Source organism: Theropithecus gelada, chromosome 13 (assembly GCF_003255815.1).
Source record: "Theropithecus gelada isolate Dixy chromosome 13, Tgel_1.0, whole genome shotgun sequence".
NCBI classification, from domain to species: domain Eukaryota; kingdom Metazoa; phylum Chordata; class Mammalia; order Primates; family Cercopithecidae; genus Theropithecus; species Theropithecus gelada.
The window spans coordinates 82,567,208-82,585,886 of NC_037681.1; the positions used below are offsets into that span (position 1 = coordinate 82,567,208).

The 18,679-nt window shown below is 45.2% G+C and overlaps 1 protein-coding gene and 1 pseudogene across 3 annotated transcripts in view; both read left to right on the forward strand.

Annotated features, from left to right (window-relative positions):
• The first annotated feature begins 38 nt into the window (after window positions 1-38).
• COMMD1 (copper metabolism domain containing 1) overlaps window positions 39-18,679 on the forward strand; it is a 212,912-nt gene continuing 194,271 nt past the window's right edge. Inside the window, exon 1 of one of the 2 annotated variants that reach the window (XM_025354346.1) lies at window positions 39-149. Coding sequence is in view for 1 of the 2 variants with exons in the window: in XM_025354345.1 (XP_025210130.1) it covers window positions 16,425-16,604 (180 nt within the window). In the remaining variant the exon portion in view is untranslated. Of the gene's footprint in view, window positions 150-16,387; window positions 16,605-18,679 lie in introns of those variants that run through there. The other variant, XM_025354345.1, reaches the window with a different exon arrangement.
• On the forward strand, window positions 3,236-3,987 carry LOC112604863 (annotated as a pseudogene). The gene has a single exon (XR_003115297.1). The product of XR_003115297.1 is annotated as a 40S ribosomal protein S2 pseudogene (transcript).

An 18,679-nucleotide genomic window follows, 5' to 3' on the forward strand; every position in this document is an offset into this window, starting at 1 on the left:
TGACGTAGAAGGCTGTCCGCTGCGCGCCGGTTGACGTCGATGTGTGCGGGGAGCTCCGGACCGGCGAGGTTGTACGCATGGGGCGCTGTAGGTGAAGAACGCCGGGGGGCCTTTACGCGAGGCGGCAATGACAACGCGCGATTTAAAAGGCGAGTGCTGAGGACATCCGCATTTCCTCACTCCACCTCTCACGACTGTGAGGTTCCCTCCTTTTTTTTTTTTTTTTTTTTTTTTTTTTTGATAAAGAGTCTCACTCTGTTACCCAGGCTGGATAGAGGGCAGTGGCGCAAAATCTCAGCTCACTGCAGCCTCCGCCTCCCAGGTTCAAGCGATTCTCCTCCCTCAGCCTCCCGAGTAGCTGGGATTACAGGCGCCCGCCACCACGCCCAGCTAATTTTTGTGTTTTTACAAAATACAAAATTTTTTGGGGGACGGGGTTTCACCATGTTGGCCAGGCCGGTCTCGAACTCCTGACCTCAGGTGATCCGCCCGCCTTGGCCTTCCAAAGTGCTGGGATTACAGGCGTGAGCCGAGAAGCCTGGCCTTTTTTTTTTTTGGACAGAGTCTCGGTCTGTCGCGCAGGCTGGAGTGCAGTGGGGCGATCTCGGCTCACTGCAACTTCGAGCTCTGGGGCTCAAGCGATCCTCCCGCCACAGCCTCCCAAGTAGCCGGGACGACAGGTGCCCGCCACCATGCCCAGCGAATTTTTGTATTTGCTGTAGAGACTGGGTTTCGCTATGTTGCCCAGGCTGGTCTCGACCTCCTGGGCTCAAAGCGGTCCACCCTTCTCAGCCTTCCAAAGTACTGGGATTACAGGTGTGAGCCACCGCACCCAGTGGGAGGTCTCCTCCTTTAACTCCGGCTGGACCTATCTGCGCAGTGCGGTGGGCACCGGAATAACTCCCTAAGGGATGTGGCTGAGTCTGTTTTTGCCCGGCCACATAGACCTTCTTTTTATGCAGTTTTGCTTATTTTGAAAGGGAGTCAGAAAAGGGAGATTTGGAATGAGTGGAGGTTTTTCTTTGCTTTAAGTGTCGAGGTTGGTTATCTCGTATTGGTTGGTACTGGGTGGTAGAGGTTTGACGGACTGCCAAATCAGGTCTGTCTAGTTATCACCACCCGCTTGTTCTACACTAGTGTCTCCTGCATAATATAGCCACTGACTCTTAGGGAGTGTAAACACTATAATAAAGATCATTTAATTCCGTTATCTGCTAAGCACAGTGCTGAACCTTTACAAGTTTTATCTCATTTAGTCCTCACGATAATCCTTTACTTAAAAGGTTAGGGAACTGGAGCCCAAAGAAGGAACTGAAGCCCAAGGTAAACCAGTCAGTAGATAGAAGCAGTATTCCAATACAAAGCAAGGACCAGAAGCCATGAGCTAAACTGCTGGTCTCCTATGACCACTATATTTCAGTAAGGAAGTTATGAGATGAGTTTCGTTGAATGTTCGCTCACAATTATTAAGCGCCTGCAAAGTGACAGATGCGTGTGGTAGGTTCAGAAACAAATGTTCAAAGGTACTTAATCTTGTAATCATGAGGTGTTGTTGTTTTGTTTGTTGTTTGAGACGGAGTTTTAGCCCGAGCTGGCCAGGCTTGGTGGTTCATGCCTGTAATCCCAGCACTTTGGGAGGCCAAGGCGGGTGGATACAAATGCAAAATTAGCCAGGCATGGTGGTGCGTGCCTGTAATCCCAGTTACTCGGGAGGCTGAGGTAGAAGAATCGCTTCAACCTCGGAGGTGGAGGTTGTGGTGAGCCAAGATTATGCCACTGCACTCCAGCCTAGGCAACAAGAGTGAAACTCTGTCTCCAAAAAAAAAAAAAAAGGGGGAGAGCCAGCGAGGGTACATTCCCTTCCCTTAAACTTGCAGGAGTTTTAGCCCTTATTGCTCAGGCTGGAGTGCAGTGGTGCCATCTCGGCTCACCGCAACCTCCACCTCCCGGGTTTAAGCGATTCTCCTGCCTCAGCCTCCCGAGTAGCTGGGATTATGGGCATGCGACGCCACGCCCGGCTAATTTTGTATTTTTTAGTAGGGAATGGGGTTTCTCCATGTTGGTCAGGCTAGTCTCGAACTCCTGAACTCAGATGATAGGCCCACCTCGGCCTCCCAAAGTGCTGGGATTGCAGGCGTGAACCACCTTGCCTCTCCGTGTTGTTTTTTTAACACACATTTAGCATATTAGCACTAGGGGCCTGGCTTGGTAGCTCACGCCTGTAATCCCAGCACTTTGGGAGGTGGAGGTGGGTGGATCACTATAGGTCAGGAGTTTAATACCAGCCTGGCCAACGTGGCGAAACTCCATCTCTACTAAAAATCAAAACATTAACCGGGGGTGTAATCCCAGCTACTCGGGAGGCTGAGGCAGGAGAATCCCTTGAAGCCAGGAAGTGGAGGTTGCAGTGAGCCGAGATCGGGCCACTGCACTCCAGCCTGGGCGACAGAGCAGGACTGTCTCAAAAAATAATAATTTAAAAAAAGGGATATTAGCCCTAGGGAATGAAGATCCATAAACCTCTGAAGCCGACTTCTCTTCAGAGGACCAGAATACTCCCAAGTAGCACATAGATTCTATGGTTATTTGTTTAGACAACTGATGTAATATATTGGAAACAAGTGGGTGATGATGCATTAATTTTGTGGTGTAAAATACTGGATTTGAGCATTAATAGCTCTGCTCCTTATTAGCTATGTGACCTAAGGAAGACCACTTAAATCCTTTGGGTCTCATTTTCTTCATCTATAAAATAGGAGGGTTGAACTAGATGATCTCTAGGGGCTTACTAAACTCTGTCAGTGTAAGGAGTCGACCTGTCAGCCATAAAGAACAGAGCAGAATTTAGAAGATGCCATTATTGGCTTCTTGGGACAGTCTTAAAGTTTTGAGACATACTTTAAGTATCTGAAATGTTTCAAGTTATAAAGATTTTTCTTTTTTTTGTGAAATTGAAATTGTTTTTGTTCCTGGGATTAGGCAATAAATAAATGTTAAACCTCGGCTTTCATCAGAGTGTTAATGTACATTATTTCTCCATTAAAATGGGATTTCAACAAATATTAAAACATAAACATGGCCAGGTACGGTGGCTCAGGCCTGTAATCCCAGCACTTTGGGAGGCCAAGGTGGGTGGATCACAGGAGTTCGAGACCAGTCTGGCCAAGATGGTGAAACCCTGCCTCTACTAAAAATACAAAAATTAGCACTAGTGTCTCCTGCATAATATAGCCACTGATAAGGAGTGGATGCCCGTCACCAACCTGGGCCGCTTGGTCAAGGACATGAAGATCAAGGCCCTGGAGGAGATCTACCTGTTCTCCCTGCCCATTAAGGAATCTGAGATCATTGACTTTTTCTTGGGGGCCTCTCTCAAAGACGAAGTTTTGAAGATTATGCCGGTGCAGAAGCAGACCTGTGCTGGCCAGCGTACCAGGTTCAAGGCGTTAGTTGCTATCGGGAACTACAATGGCCACGTCGGCCTGGGTGTTAAGTGCTCCAAGGAGGTGGCCACCGCCATCCGTGGGGCCATCATCCTGGTCAAACTCTCCATTGTCCCCGTGTGCAGAGGCTACTGGGGGAACAAGATCGGCAAGGCCCACACCGTCCCTTGCAAGGTGACAGGCTGCTGCGGCTCTGTGCTGGTGCACCTCATTCCTGCACCCAGGGGCACTGGCATCGTCTCAGAGCCTGTGCCCAAGAAGCTGCTCATGATGGCTCGTATCGATGACTGCTACACCTCAGCCCGGGGCTGCACTGCCACCCTGGGCAACTTCGCCAAGGCCACCTTTGATGCCGTCTCTAAGACCTACAGCTACCTGACCCCTGACCTCTGGAAGGAGACTGTATTCACCAACTCTCCCTATTAGGAATTCACTGACCACCTTGTCAAGACCCACACCAGAGTCTCCGTGCAGCGGACCCAGGCTCCAGCTGTGGCTACAACATAGGGTTTTTATACAGGAAAAATAAAGTGAATTAAGCCTGGAAAAGAAAAAATTAAATCTTAATCAAGTTCCTAGATCCAACTACCAATGAATGGGTTTACAAAAAATACAAGGATTTCTTGTATTCATGAATGTGAAATGTGATGTAAATGTGAACTAGAAACCTTTCAAGGAAAACTAAGAAAATCAAAATATACTTAATGAAACTAGGCCTCTGCTTCATGTTACTATTGCAAGCTAAACTTAAAAAAAAATAGAATGATGCTATATATATATATATATTTTTTTTTTAATTAAAAAAAATTTTTTTTTTGAGATGGAGTCTCACTCTATAGCCCACGCGGGAGTGCAATGGCGTGATCTTGACTCATTGCAACCTCCACCTCCCAGGTTCAAGCAGTTCTCTGCCTCAGCCTCCCAAGTAACTGGGATTACAGGCGTGTACCACCACGCCCAGCTAATTTTGCATTTTTAGTAGAGGCAGGGTTTCACCACGTTGGCCAGGCTGGTCTCAAACTCCTGACCTCAGGTGATCCACCTGCCTCCCAAAGTGTTGGGATTACAGGTGTAATCTACACCTGGTCTAGAAGAATATATTTTTAAAATAGTACCATGAGGATGCAATCAATAAGATGTAGAACGTGAAAAACTCTTTAGGACAAATAACCTATAAATAAATTGTAAGAAAATTAACAATAACAGTAATGAAGATGAAAGGGTAACCTGTGGAATAAGAGAGATTTAAGAAAGTGAGAGATTTAAGACAGCCAGGAGAGTGACATCAGCAAAATGGGAGACTAGGAGCTACCTCACTTGTATCTCGCCACAGCAACAATAGTTTTTAGCTTTTCACCTGTCTGCAGATAAAAGTACCTCTGTTGGGAACTTTGGGAACTAGATAGGAGACTGTGAAACCCTTGTGGAGCCCAAGATCCAGGAAGGCTGTTTTGAGACAGCAGAACTGCACCCAGATAGCAGACTCATTGATCGAGGTTGCAGCTCCAGTCTTGGAAATGGTGCTACCTCCCTGTGGACTTGGCTACAACCCTCTTTGGCCTTGGTCCTGCTACTAGACCATCTACTTAGGGACCTGGAGGAATCATAACTACTTGTGTCTCAGGTGACAGGCCCACCAACATCAGTTTCATAGCAGACCCTGAAACAACTGTAAGTCTCAGCTCCAGCCCTCCTCACTGTGGTCTGAGAGCAATCCTGCCCATGAAGAGACCCGCGGGTGACATGACTATCCATGCCCCAGGAAGCAGGCCTGCAGATTTCACTCTTGCCTGTGGACCCTGAAGCAGCCTAGTGACTTGGTTCCAGCCCCTCTTAACTACTGTTAGGGCCAGTACTGCCTGCCCAAGGGCCCACCCAGTGACCTAGCAGGAAGCTTACCAGGAAACTGGAGGAAGCCACGCCAGTCTATGCATCTGGTAATAGGCCCATTGTCTGCAGACCACCATCCCAACACCAGCCCTACTGACCAAGGTCCTGGGGGCAGTCCAGCCCACCCATGGACCAGACGGGATCCACACCCATTAGAGCCCCTGGTAACAAGCTTGCCAACTGTGGACCCCACTGTGGACCCAGCTCCAACTCCATTTGAGTGCAATCCCATCAATTCAGGGACCCAATAGGAGAAGGCCTTTCCCTTGTAAAACTAGTCTATAAAGACTGGAAGAGGTGTTTGTTCCTTTTTTTTTTTTTTTGAGACGGAGTCTCGCTTGTCGCCCAGGCTGGAGTGCAGTGGCGCGATCTCGGCTCACTGCAAGCTCTGCCTCCCGGGTTCACACCATTCTCCTGCCTCAGCCTCCAGAGTAGCTGGGACTACAGGTGCCCACCACCACACCTGGCTAATTTTTTTGTATTTTTAGTAGAGACGGGGTTTCACCCTGTTAGCCAGGATGGTCTTGATCTCCTGACCTTGTGATCTGCCCACCTCAACCTCCCAAAGTGCTGGGATTACAGGCGTGAGCCACCGCGCCTGGCGTGTTTGTTCCTTTAAATACATAAACACCAGTGCAAAGTTACATGGATAACAAAGACTCAGGTAAACATGACATCATCAAAAGAAACTGCTATGGATTGAATATCTTTGTCCACTCCAAAATTCATGTATTGGAAACTTAATATCCAATGCAACAGTGTTGGGAAGTGGGGCCTCTTCCAGTTCCTTTGCCACACTACCACCACAGAAGGATCTTTTAAGAACTCAAATCTGGCTGGTTGGGGTGGTTCCTGCCTGTAATCCCAGCACTTTGGGAGGCTGAGGCAGGAGAATAGCTTGAGCCCAGGAATTTGAGATCAGCCTGGGCAACACAGTGAGGTCTTGTCTCAAAAAAAAAAAAAAAAAAAAAAAATCTGGGCACAGTGATGTGCACCTGTAGTCCTAGCTACTCGACAGGCTGAGGCAGGAGGATCCTTTTGAGCCTAGAAGTTCGAGGTTGCAGTGAGATAGGCTCATACCACCGCACTGGGTGGCAGAGTGAGACCCTATCTCAGAAAAAAACAAAACCCCAAATCTGATCTTGTTATTACTCCTGTGCTTACAACTCTTCAGGGACTCCTGAAGTAGTTGAGAACGCACCACTCCAAATAAGCTACTCTGGCTCTTATTGATTATTTTGAGTTAAAAGCACCTAAAAAACAGCAGATGCATAAAGGGCACTCTGACTTACCTTTTTCTTCCTGAAAGCAGAAGCAGAAGATAAAACTCACATGTGAAAGGTGCTCTTTTTTCTTTTCTTCTTTTTTTTTTAGACAGTCTCACTCTGTCGCCCAGGTTGGAGTGCAGTGGCACCATCTTGATCTCGGCTCACAGCAACCTCTGCCTCCCAGGTTCAGGTGATTCTCCTGCTTCAGCCTCCCAAGTAGCAGGGATTACAGGTGCCCCCCACCACACCTGGCTAATGTTTGTGTTTTTAGTAGAAGTGGGGTTTCACCATACTGGCCAGGCTGGTCTCGAACTCCTGACCTCAAGCAATCCAGCCTCCTCAGCCTCCCAAAGTGCTGGGATTACAGGCATGAGCCATTGTGCCCAGCTAGAAGGTATTCTTAACACCAGAAATGGGGAATCAAGGCCATAAAAAATCTGTATTAAAAAACCTTGTTAAACTAATTCTTATCTTCCTAGTCACTTCTCCATGATTAACCACCCTAGACCAAGTCCATATTTTCACAGTTTACTACTCTTTGTCCCACTTAGCGTATAATCATATGGCTCAAAGTGCTGCTTTGGGTCATTTCCTTATGAAGGCTCCTGTGTCATGTAAAACTTATATTAAATAAATTTGTATGCTTTTCTCTTGTTAAGTTGTATTTTGTTACAGAGCCCCAGCCAAGAACCCTGAGATGGGAAGGGGAAAGATTTTTCCTTCTCTACACTTCCCAATGATTAAGTATAAAAATTACTTGGGAGGCTGAGGTGGGTGAATCACCCGAGGTCAGGAGTTCGACACCAGCCTGGCCAACATGATAAAACCCCGTCTACTAAAAATACAAAAATTAGCTGGGCGTGGTGGTGCATGCCTATAATCCCAGCTACTCGGGAGGCTGAGGCAGGAGAATCACTTGAACCTGGGAGGCAGAGGTTGCAGTGAGCCGAGATTGTGCCACTGCACTCCAGCCTGGGCAACAAGAGCAAAACTCTGTCTAAAAAAAAAAAAAAAAATTGTCCATTACATGTAAACTCTTCATCTCTGTGACCTAGGCCCTGTCTATTTTTTCAGATTTATTACCCTAGGGTCCTGGTTCCATTCTTGCTATACTATTTACAGAGGACTCAACACCTCACTCTGTTTCATGCCTCCGTATATAGGGATGAGTTATTTCACCTGCAGCATATTCTGATATTCTCCATTAAGCCTCTCCTGACCTACTGCAGCTGAATTAATGGAATCTTCTTCCACCAAACCTGATAGCTATTTTTAGGTACTAAGTAATAACAATTCTTAGTCCATTGTATTTTAATAATTTATTTACATGTAATTTTCCCTTACCAGAATGTAAGATTTTAAGGCAGAAACAGTCAAATATTTCTGTATCTCCTGGAGCCAAGCAGAATGGATTGCAAAAGCTCTCAACTAATACCTGTTGGCTAGGGCATGGTGACTTACACCTGTAATCACAGCAGTTTGGGAGGCCAAGGTGGAAGGATCACTTGAACTCAGGAGGTGGAGAACAGACCGGGCAACATGGTGGGACCCTGTCTCTAAAAAAATTTTAAAAATCAGCTAGACGGGCTGGCACACATCTGTAGTCCCATCTATGTAGGAGGCTGAGGCAGAAGGATAGCTTGAGCCAGGGAGGTTGAGTTTGCAGTAAGCTGGGATCACGCCACTGCACTGCAGCCTGGATGACAGCGTGAGACCCTGTCTCAAAAAGATAAAATCTGTTGAGTGACCAGTTGAGTGAAGAGTGAATGTTAATAACAGCATAATTGGAGAAAGTAGAATGGAGACAGAGTGCAGGTAGAGCTCATTGTAAAACTTTGGTGCCCTTGCGTTTGCACACATTTCAGTTCACATTTTATATAATATTTTAATGTTTTCAGAGGTGGAAAACCTCATTAAAAACACCTATTACTTGCCTGGGACCAGTTGCTTAATGGAACTTAGAATGGAAACCTATTTGGCCACAATGGAAAGGAAACCTGTTTACAAGGAAGGCTTAGTTAGGTATTTATAATTTCCCTTTGCATCAAGGCTTCAGGGTCTTTTTCTTACCGTTTCCTTGCCTTAGACAATTCTTTTAATAGGCCTATGCCCAGCTTTGTTATCTACAAAATAGGTTGTTTTGAGAGTTAATAAAATAAAGCTTTGTACTTGGATCCTTTTGCTTGAAAGGCATTCTAAAAATGCAGCTGCTACCAAGTTTCAACAGTTACATCGGCAATAGCAGCCCCTGGTGGCACAGGAATTAATTTATTTTATTGCTCACTGATATTTTGGAACATGCTGTAGGCTCAGGCAGGCAGTAATATGTGGCAGAATATGCTATCCCAAAATATATCACTTTGGCATAAGGATTATTTTGAGCTAAAGGCACATTAAAAAAAAAAATGGGTGCAAGAAGGGACTCTGATTCTTCCCCTTTTCTTCCTTAAAGGAGGAGATAAAAGCCCCATATAGAAGATGTCCTCTCGTTACCAGAAGGAAGGCAACATTCTTATTGTCAAGAATGGGAAGTTGAGACTGAGAAAATTCTGTACAAACAGACCTTGTTAAAATACTTTTTATCTTCTTTAGCCTCCCCACATAGTTTGGTTACTTTTCTGCCATTGCCTGTCTTTATTCATCTTAATATAAAAGCATTTAAGTTTTCCCACTTTTGTGGGTCTTCATTTACTTATGAGGGCTCCCATGTCATACATTATATTAAATAATGTAAACTTAATATTAAATAAATCTGTATGTATTTCTCTTGTTAACCTGTCTTAATGTAAGTTTAATTCTCGAGTCCAGCCAAAAAACCCTAAGAGGGCAGAGGTAAAATTTTGCCTCTTCTACACATACATTTGAGTAGGAGTTAAATAATGATAGCAATGTTTTTTGTTGTTGTTGTTTTGTTTGTTTGTTTTTTTGAGACAGAGGCTTGCTCTGTCGCCCAGGCTGGAGTGTAGTGGCGTGATCCCAGCTCACTGCAACCTCAACCTCCCTGGCTCAAGCTATCCTGCCTCAGCCTCCTGCATAGATGGGACTACAGCTGTGTGCCACCCCACCCAGCTAATTTTTGTATTTTTAGTAGAGACAGGGTTTTACCATGTTGGCTAGGCTGGTCTTGAACTTCTTACCTCAAGTGATCCGCCCACCTTGGTTTCCCAAAGTGCTGGGATCACAGGTGTGAGCCACTGCGCCCAGCCTGTATTTTTACTTGCTTCTAAAAGAGTAATGTATTTCTCGTGAAGGTTAATTAGAGCTGGGGGTGCTCAGGAGTTCTAAGCCATGTTAAAAGAAAAACCAAACTCTGCAAAATATTTTAGACATTTATTCAGGGCCAATGTGACTGACCACAGCCTGGGAAAAACACAAACCCAAGAAACTTTGAGTAAGTGGTCCTGAGGTGGTCAGATGACAATTTTATGCATTTCAGGGAGGCAGGAGTTACAGGCAAAGATGTAAGTCAACACATGGAAGGTGTTCAGTCCAAGAAGCCAGGATATGCTGAAGTGGGACTTACCGGTTACAGGTGGATTCAGAGATTCTTTAATTTGCAATTGGTTAAAGTTGTAAGGCTCTGTCTAAAACTTGGAGTCAGAAGAAAGAAATGTTGAAGATAAGGATGCTACGTCAGAGTTAGCCACAATATTTTGCGTCAAAATGACCTATTCAGCAAGACTGATGGCCTGTAGGCATGATTTAACCCTTGCCTTGCATGGCCTTAGGTCTTTCTATAATTTGGTATCTTATTGCCACAGAGTCTTATGATCCCTATTTTAACATTAATGCCAGTCAGTTGTTGTGTCTAAACTCTGAAAGGGAGGAGGTAGAAGGATGAATGTCCGATCTCTTCCTGTTATGGGTAGAAATACAATTTTTCAGGTTTCTCTGGGGTCCCCTTGGCCAAGAGGAGGTCTGTTCACTCAGTGGGAGGCTTAGGATTTTATTTTTAGTGTACAGTCAGGACCCATGGAAAACTAGGGGGCTTATAGAAAGACTTCTGAGGGATAAAGTAACCCATAGATATTGTAGGCTACATTTGGTGTGTGTTTATATTTTGGGGAGAAAGTGTCTGAGGCTTTTATCAGATTCTGAAAGCATCTAGTGATATCAAAAAGTTTTTTTTTTTTTTTTTTTTTTTTTTTTTTTTTTTTTGAGACGGAGTCTCGCTCTGTCGCCCAGGCTGGAGTGCTGTGGCCGGATCTCAGCTCACTGCAAGCTCCGCCTCCCGGGTTCCCGCCATTCTCCTGCCTCAGCCTCCCGAGTAGCTGGGACTACAGGTGCCCGCCACCGCGCCCGGCTAGTTTTTTGTATTTTTTAGTAGAGACGGGGTTTCACCGTGTTAGCCAGGATGGTCTCGATCTCCTGACCTCGTGATCCGCCCGTCTCGGCCTCCCAAAGTGCTGGGATTACAGGCGTGAGCCACCACGCCCGGCGATATCAAAAAGTTTAAGATTCATATTCAGTGGACATGGAAAATAAAAATTTTAAAACACTTTTATTTTTATATTTATTTTTGAGACAGAGTCTCACTCTGTCACCCAGGTTGGAGTGCAGTGGCATGATCTTGGCTCACTGCAACCTCCACCTCCTGGATTCAAGCGATTCTCCTGTCTCAGTCTCCTGAGTAGCTGAGTTTACAGGCACACACCACCACACCCAGCTAATTTTTGTATCTTTAGTAGAGACAGGGTTTCACCATGTTGGCCAGGCTGGTCTTGAACTCCTGACCTCAGGTGATCCGCCTGCCTCGGCCTCTCAAAATGCTGGGATTACAGGCGTGAGCCACTGCGCCTGACCAAAACACTTTTTTTTTTTTTTTTTTAAAGCAATGGCTTTTATCTGTAATGTAGAATACACATCCTTTAAAGCTTTCATTGAAAGATTTTTATTGCTGGGGACTGTGGTTCATGCCTGTAATCCCAGCACTTTGGGAGGCTGAGGTGGGTGGATCACCTGAGGCCAGGAGTTCAAGACCAGCCTGGACAAGATGATGAAACCTTATCTCTACTAAAAATATAAAAATTAGCTGGGCAATGTGGTGCGCACATGTAATCCCAGTTACTCGGGAGGCTGACACATGAGCATTGCTTGAACCCAGGAAGTGGAAGTTGCAGTGAGCAGAGATCTCGACATTTTACTCCAGTCTGGGCAACAGAGTGACACCCTGTCCCCCAACAAAAAAGAATTTTGTTTTAGAACCTACTACTTACTTAATTTTTTCATTAAATAACTTTTTATTACAGCAGTATTACATGTCCACTGTAGATATTTAGAAAAAATCTGATAAGCAGAAAGCCATCCTCAGTTACTAAGAGATACACACTATACGTTGGCGAATAAACTTCCAGACTTTTTCTACATAGGTTGATAGATTTTACTATATTTTATTTTATTTTATTGAGACGGAATCTCACTCTGTCACCAGGCTGGAGTGCAGTGGCACGATCTTGGCTCACTGCATCCTCTGCCTCCTGGGTTCAAGCAATTCTCCTGCCTCAGTCTCCTGAGTAGCTGGGACTACAGGTGCACACCACCACACCCAGCTAATTTTTGTATTTTTAGTAGAGATGAAGTTTCATCATGTTGGCCAGGATGGTTTTGATCTCTTGACCTCGTGAGCCACTGTACCCGGCCTAGATTTGGCTATATAAACTTGGGGAAAATATTTGCATGTAGGTAACAAGCATTAATATTTCTATGCATAAAGAGCTCTTAGAAATCACTGAAGTGGGCTGGGCGCGGTGGCTCAAGCCTGTAATCCCAGCACTTTGGGAGGCCGAGGTGGGCGGATCACGAGGTCAGGAGATCGAGACCATCCTGGCTAACACGGTGAAACCCTGTCTCTACTAAAAAATACAAAAAACTAGCCGGGCGAGGTGGCGGGCGCCTGTAGTCCCAGCTACTCGGGAGGCTGAGGCAGGAGAATGGCGTAAACCCGAGAGGCCGAGCTTGCAGTGAGCCGAGATCCGGCCACTGCACTCCAGCTTGGGCGACAGAGCCAGACTCTGTCTCAAAAAAAAAAAAAAAAAAAAAAAAATCACTGAAGTGGGTAGACGTGGTGGCTCACACCTGTAATCCCAGCACTTTGGTACGCCGAGGCGGGTGGATCACAAGGTCGGGAGTTTGAGACCAGCCTGGCCAAGATGGTGAAACCCCATCTCTACTAAAAATACAAAAATTAGCCGGGCCTGGTGGCGCATACCTGTAGTCCCAGCTACTTGGGAGGCCGAGGCAGGAGAATCACTTGAACCTGGGAGGCGGAGGTTGTGGTGAGCCGAGATCGTGCCATTGCACTCTAGCCTGGACAACAAGAGTAAAACTCCACCTTCAAAAAAAAAAAAAAAAAAAATCACTGAAGTGAGAGAAACACCTATAGAGAATGGACAAGGAAATAGGAAGAAATACAAGCAGCCAATAAATATAGTAAAAAAGTATTTACTCTCAAAATTTAAGAAATGCAAATTAAAAGTGAGATAATATTTTTCATGTATCATATGGCAAAGGTTATAAAGAATAATATAGCTGGGTGCAGTGCTGTGTGTTCATAGTCCCAGCTACTTAGCCTAAGATCGGAGGATAACTTGGGCCTGGGAGGTCGAGACTACAGTGAGCCAAGATCGTGCCACTGCACTTCAGCCTGGGCAACAGAGTGAGACCCTGTCTCAAAAATTAAATTAGATTAAATTTAAAAATATAATATCAGTCAGTGTTAGTAAGGTTTCATAGAAATAAATAGGTGCAGCCTTTCTGGTGGGTAATTTGTAAATTATGTTTTTAATAGTGCTGTTTCTGCTTGCCACTCTTTCATTTAATGCTTTTTCTTTTCTACCAGCCATTCTCTGCAACTTCTGTAAGTACATGTAAAACAACCTGTAGTTTGTCTCTAAGTTTGGTTTACTTGGAGCCATGGAAGCAACTCTGAATTTGCCTTTTATAAAATTATTTTCGGAAAAGAAATATATTTTTTTCTATTATCAAAAATGCCTCTGGCTGGGCACAGTGGCTCACACCTGTAATCCCAGCACTTTGGGAGGCTGAGGTGGGCAGATCACCTGAGGTCAGGAGTTTGAGACCAGCCTGGCCAACATGGTGAAACCCCTTCTCTACAAAAGATACAAAAATTAGCTGGGCGTGGTGGCGCATGCCTGTAATCCCAGCTACTCAAGAGGCTGAGGCAGGAGAATCACTTGAACTTGGGAGGTGGAGGTTGCAGTGAGCTGAGATTGCATCACTGCCCTCCAGCCTGGGCAACAGAGTAAGACTTTGTCTCAAAAAAAAAAAGAGATGGCTCTTTACTGGGTAAACATTAATTAAAACAGTCTAGATGAGTAAATTCTCAACAGTGTGGCACTGCCTTGAAAAGGGCATTTCAGTTGTCACTTTTTTTTTATTTTGAGACGAAGTTTTGCTCTTGTCCCCCAGGCTGGAGGGCAGTGGCACCATCTCAGCTCACTGCAACCTCCGCTTCCTGGGTTCAAGCAATTCTCCTGCCTCAGCCTCCCAAGTAGCTGGGACTACAGGCATATGCTACCATGCCGGGCTAATTTTTGTATTTTCAGTAGAGATGGAGCTTCACCATGTTGGCCAGGCTGGTATTGATCGCCTGACCTCAGGTGATCCACCTGCCTCAGCCTCCCAAAATGTTGGGGGTTACAGGCGTGAGCCACTGTGCCCAACCTCAGTTGTCACTTTGAAGGAAGGGTAGGAATGGAATAGGTGGGAGAGAGGTCAGAAATATGACATCTTCCCATGCAGGGTATATTCATAAAGGTGAAAAACCTGTTTGTTATTATCTAAGCCTAAAATCAAACTCCATTTTATATATAAACACAATGTATTATTATTATTGTTATTATTTTATTTTTAGTTTTTTGAGCCTGTCACCCAGGCTGGAGTGCAGTGGCATGATCTCGGCTCACTGCAAGCTCTGCCTCCGGGGTTCATGCAATTCTCCTGCCTCAGTCTCCAGAGTAGCTGGGACTACAGGCGCGCCCCCCACCACGCCTGGCTAGTTTTTTTGTATTTCTTAGTAGAGACGGGATTTCACCGTGTTAGCCAGGATGGTCTCTATCTCCTGACCTCGTGATCTGCCCGCCTCGGCCTTCCAAAGTGCTGGGATTACAGGCTTGAGCCACCGAGCCCGGCAACACAATGTATTTTTAGTTTAGCATTAATATATACAGAATATTCCAGCTTTGCAATGACTGTAGAGTGAGAGTGTTTTTTGTTGTAAACTTTACCAACTGTTGTTCACATTTCAGAACATCATGTTACCAGAAGCAACTGCCCTCCCTCTGGAGTCACCAATACCGCACACCTGTATCGATTTGCATTTGTAGAAGTCACAGGTGGTTCTACATAAAGATGTAAAGATGCAGACATCTGGCTACTTTATATGTCTTTTAGTCAACTAGTATAGGTGTACCCAAACATTTACACATATTACATTATAAATTACTTTCCTTTTAGTTTTATGATAAATTACAATTAGGTCATTAAATTGATTTTTTTTTTTTTTTTTTTTTTTTTTTTTTTGAGACGGAGTCTTGCTCTGTCGCCCAGGCTGGAGTGCAGTGGCCGGATCTCAGCTCACTGCAAGCCCCGCCTCCCGGGTTCACGCCATTCTTCTGCCTCAGCCTCCCAAGTAGCTGGGACTACAGGCGCCCGCCACCTCGCCCGGCTAGTGTTTTGTATTTTTTTTTTAGTAGAGACGGGGTTTCACCAGGTTAGCCAGGATGGTCTCAATCTCCTGACCTTGTGATCCGCCCATCTCGGCCTCCCAAAGTGCTGGGATTACAGGCTTGAGCCACCGCGCCCGGCCTAAATTGATTTTTAAATTGAGATATTCACATACTGTGAAACTAATCTTTTAAAGTGTACAATTCAGTGGGTTTTAGTATATTCACAAGGTTGTGCTTCCACTTCCAGAATGTTTTCATCATGCCCCAAAGAAACTCTGTACCTATAAACAGTCACTACCCATTTGCTCCCTCTTCCAGATTCTGGCAGCTATTACAGTACTTTCAGTCTCTGTGGATTTGTGTATTCTGAACATTTCATATAAATGAGATGTCCAATATTTGGCCTTTTACGTCTGACTTCTACTTACCCTGTTTTTAAGTCTCATTCATATTGTAGCATGTATCAGTACTTTATTCGATTTTATGGCTGAATAATATATTGATTTTTTGAAATTATATGGGTGGGAGGTTGTATTAGCTATACATTTAATATCAGGATAGTAAATGAGGTGTTAACAAAATATTTGTTATATAAAAGAACATTGGATCAGAACCACTGATCTAGCTGGAAAGACAAGACAAGTGTATATAAAAAGGCAGTTAACAACCCAAACAAAAACATTATGTAATCAGGAGATAGTTAAATTTTCTGGAACAAAGGATGACAGGTAAGGATTAGGCAGAGATTAAATCTGAGTGATCGATCCTATTCAGCTAATGGGTTGGCAAGGCCTGGAATGAGATACAGCAATCTAAAATTTAAAACTGCCAACCTTGTAGGCTGCTACCCCATCTCCAATAATCTCTGCAAGCAATCTTTCTTTCCAGTAGGCTCTGCAGTGATGAAGGGGATCAGGGGAAGCAAAGTGACTCTCCTAGAACCAAACAGATATTTCCGTGGAGGTATCCTAAGGGGATGAGTTTTGCAGAGCAAAGCTGTAAGCTGCCAACTCTGACCCCTGGGGAAGCCTTGCCTCCAGCTTCCCCGTGGTGCTTTTGCACAGGCTATTTAGGCACATCTCGGCCGCCGTGGCGGGGCACGGCTCAGCTGTTGCGGGGCGGGGCTTTCGTAGAGCATGGCGGCGGGCGAGTTTGAGGGCGGCAAGCCCCTGAACGGGCTGCTGAATGCGCTAGCCCAGGACACTTTCCACGGGCACCCCGGCATTACAGAGGAGCTGCTACGGAGCCAGCTGTATCCAGAGGTGCCACCCGAGGAGTTCCGCCCCTTTTTGGCAAAGATGAGGGGGATTCTTAAGGTACTGCTCTTTTCTATAGTCTCCGGCTTGCAGCGGAGCCCCTTGGCCGCTGGCTTCAGACTCGCCCCCTCTCTTCCCCCCGTCCCCACAAGCTGAAAGGCTTTTCCTTCTCAGATCTCTACTCCATGGGCTCCACATTGGGCTCCTTCTGATTTGCTCGTTCCGTCGCCCCTTCTCACTTTCCTAAGGGTGACCTTTTTATGCTGAAGTTCCCAGTCCCCCGGTAGGACTGACTGACACCCACGGGGGCTTTTTCCTTCAAGACATCTCTTCTGTGTCTCTTGGTAACAGTCGCGTTTCCTCAGCAGATCTGTGGGATCTGGATTTTTTAAAATTGAAGAGTTTTAGGTCGCTAGCTTTCCCCGGTTGTGGAAGTTGGGAGCGTTAAAATGAGTGTCTGCTAGATAAGGGGTGGCTTAGCCCGAGTGGCATCTGTCAAGCAGTCCACTGCATGGTTAAGAGAGCATAATTACCAGCTTGAAGTCAAAGTATAGACTAGACCGTCCAATAGAAATATGTGAGCCAAAAAGGTGAAATTAATTTTAATAATATATCTTATTTAATCCAGAATATCCAAAGTATTATCACTTCACATGTAATCAATATACAGAATATTGACAAGATTTTCTGTTACTTTTTTCACTAAGTCTTCGAAATCCAGTATTTTACACTTAAAGCTCATATCTCGGACTAGCCACATTTCAAGTGCTGAGTAGTCACATATGGCTAATAACCATCATATTGGACAACTCTAGTTTTTTTTTTATTTTTTTATTATTTATCATTTATTTATTTTTTTGAGACAGGCTAGAGTGCAGTGGTGCAATCTCGAGATTGGTGCAATCTCGGCTCACTGCAACCTCTGCTTCCCGGTTTCAAGCGATTCTCCTGCCTCAGCCTCCGGAGTAGCTGGGACTACAGGCTCCCGCCACCATGCCCAGCTAATTTTTGTATGTTTAGTAGAGACGAGGTTTTACCATACTGGCCAGGCTGGTCTTGAACTCCTGACCTTGTGATCCGCCTGCCTCAGCCTCCCAAAGTGCTGGGATTACAGGCGTGAACCATGGCACCCAGCCTTGGACAACTCTATTTAGACCGAGAACTAGTTATAGGAATGAATCTAGTGTCAATGTATTCTAGAGACAGACTATAAAAAGAATTACTGACTTTTGTAGGTCTCCTATGTGTTAGGAACTGTGCTGAGATGTTTTACATGTTGTTTCATTTGTTTCTTGGAAAAAACCTTATATAGTGGACACCCATTGTAAAGGTTTAAGAAACAGGCCCAGGGAATCTAAACAGCCTAAAATTACATTTTGATTAAAGTCAATGTTGAAATTTAATCCACTATCCTTTTGAATTTGCTGTTTTTTTGAAACTGTTTATTCTTCAAAAAGGCGCTTCTGTATTTTTTAAAACTGATTTTGCCTACAGGATTTGAATCCAGAAAAAAAAGCAAATGAAATGTAAGGAGTAATATCTCAGGTGTGATTCTAGACTTTCTAAGTAATCTTAGTTGATATCAATCATAAATTACTAGTGAATGCTTCCTATTTCCTTTCTTTTTTTAGAGTCTTGCTTTGTCGCCAGGCTGGAGTGCAGTGGCCCGATCTCGGCTCACTGAAATCTCTGCCTCCCGGGTTCAAGCCATTCTCCTGCCTCAGCCTCCCGAGTAGCTGGGGTTACAGGCATCCGCCACTACGCCCAGCTAATTTTTGTATTTTCAGTAGAGACTGGGTTTCACCATGTTGGCCAGGATGGTTTTTTTTTTTTTTTTTTTTTTTTTTTTTTGAGACGGAGTCTCGCTCTGTAGCCCAGGCTGGAGTGCAGTGGCCGGATCTCAGCTCACTGCAGGCTCCGCCTCCCGGGTTCACGCCATTCTCCGGCCTCAGCCTCCCGAGTAGCTGGGACTACAGGCGCTCGCCATCTCGCCCGGCTATTTTTTGTATTTCTTAGTAGAGACGGGGTTTCACTATGTTCGCCAGGATGGTCTCGATCTCCTGACCTCGTGATCCGCCCGTCTCGGCCTCCCAAAGTGCTGGGATTACAGGCTTGAGCCACCGCGCCCGGCCTGT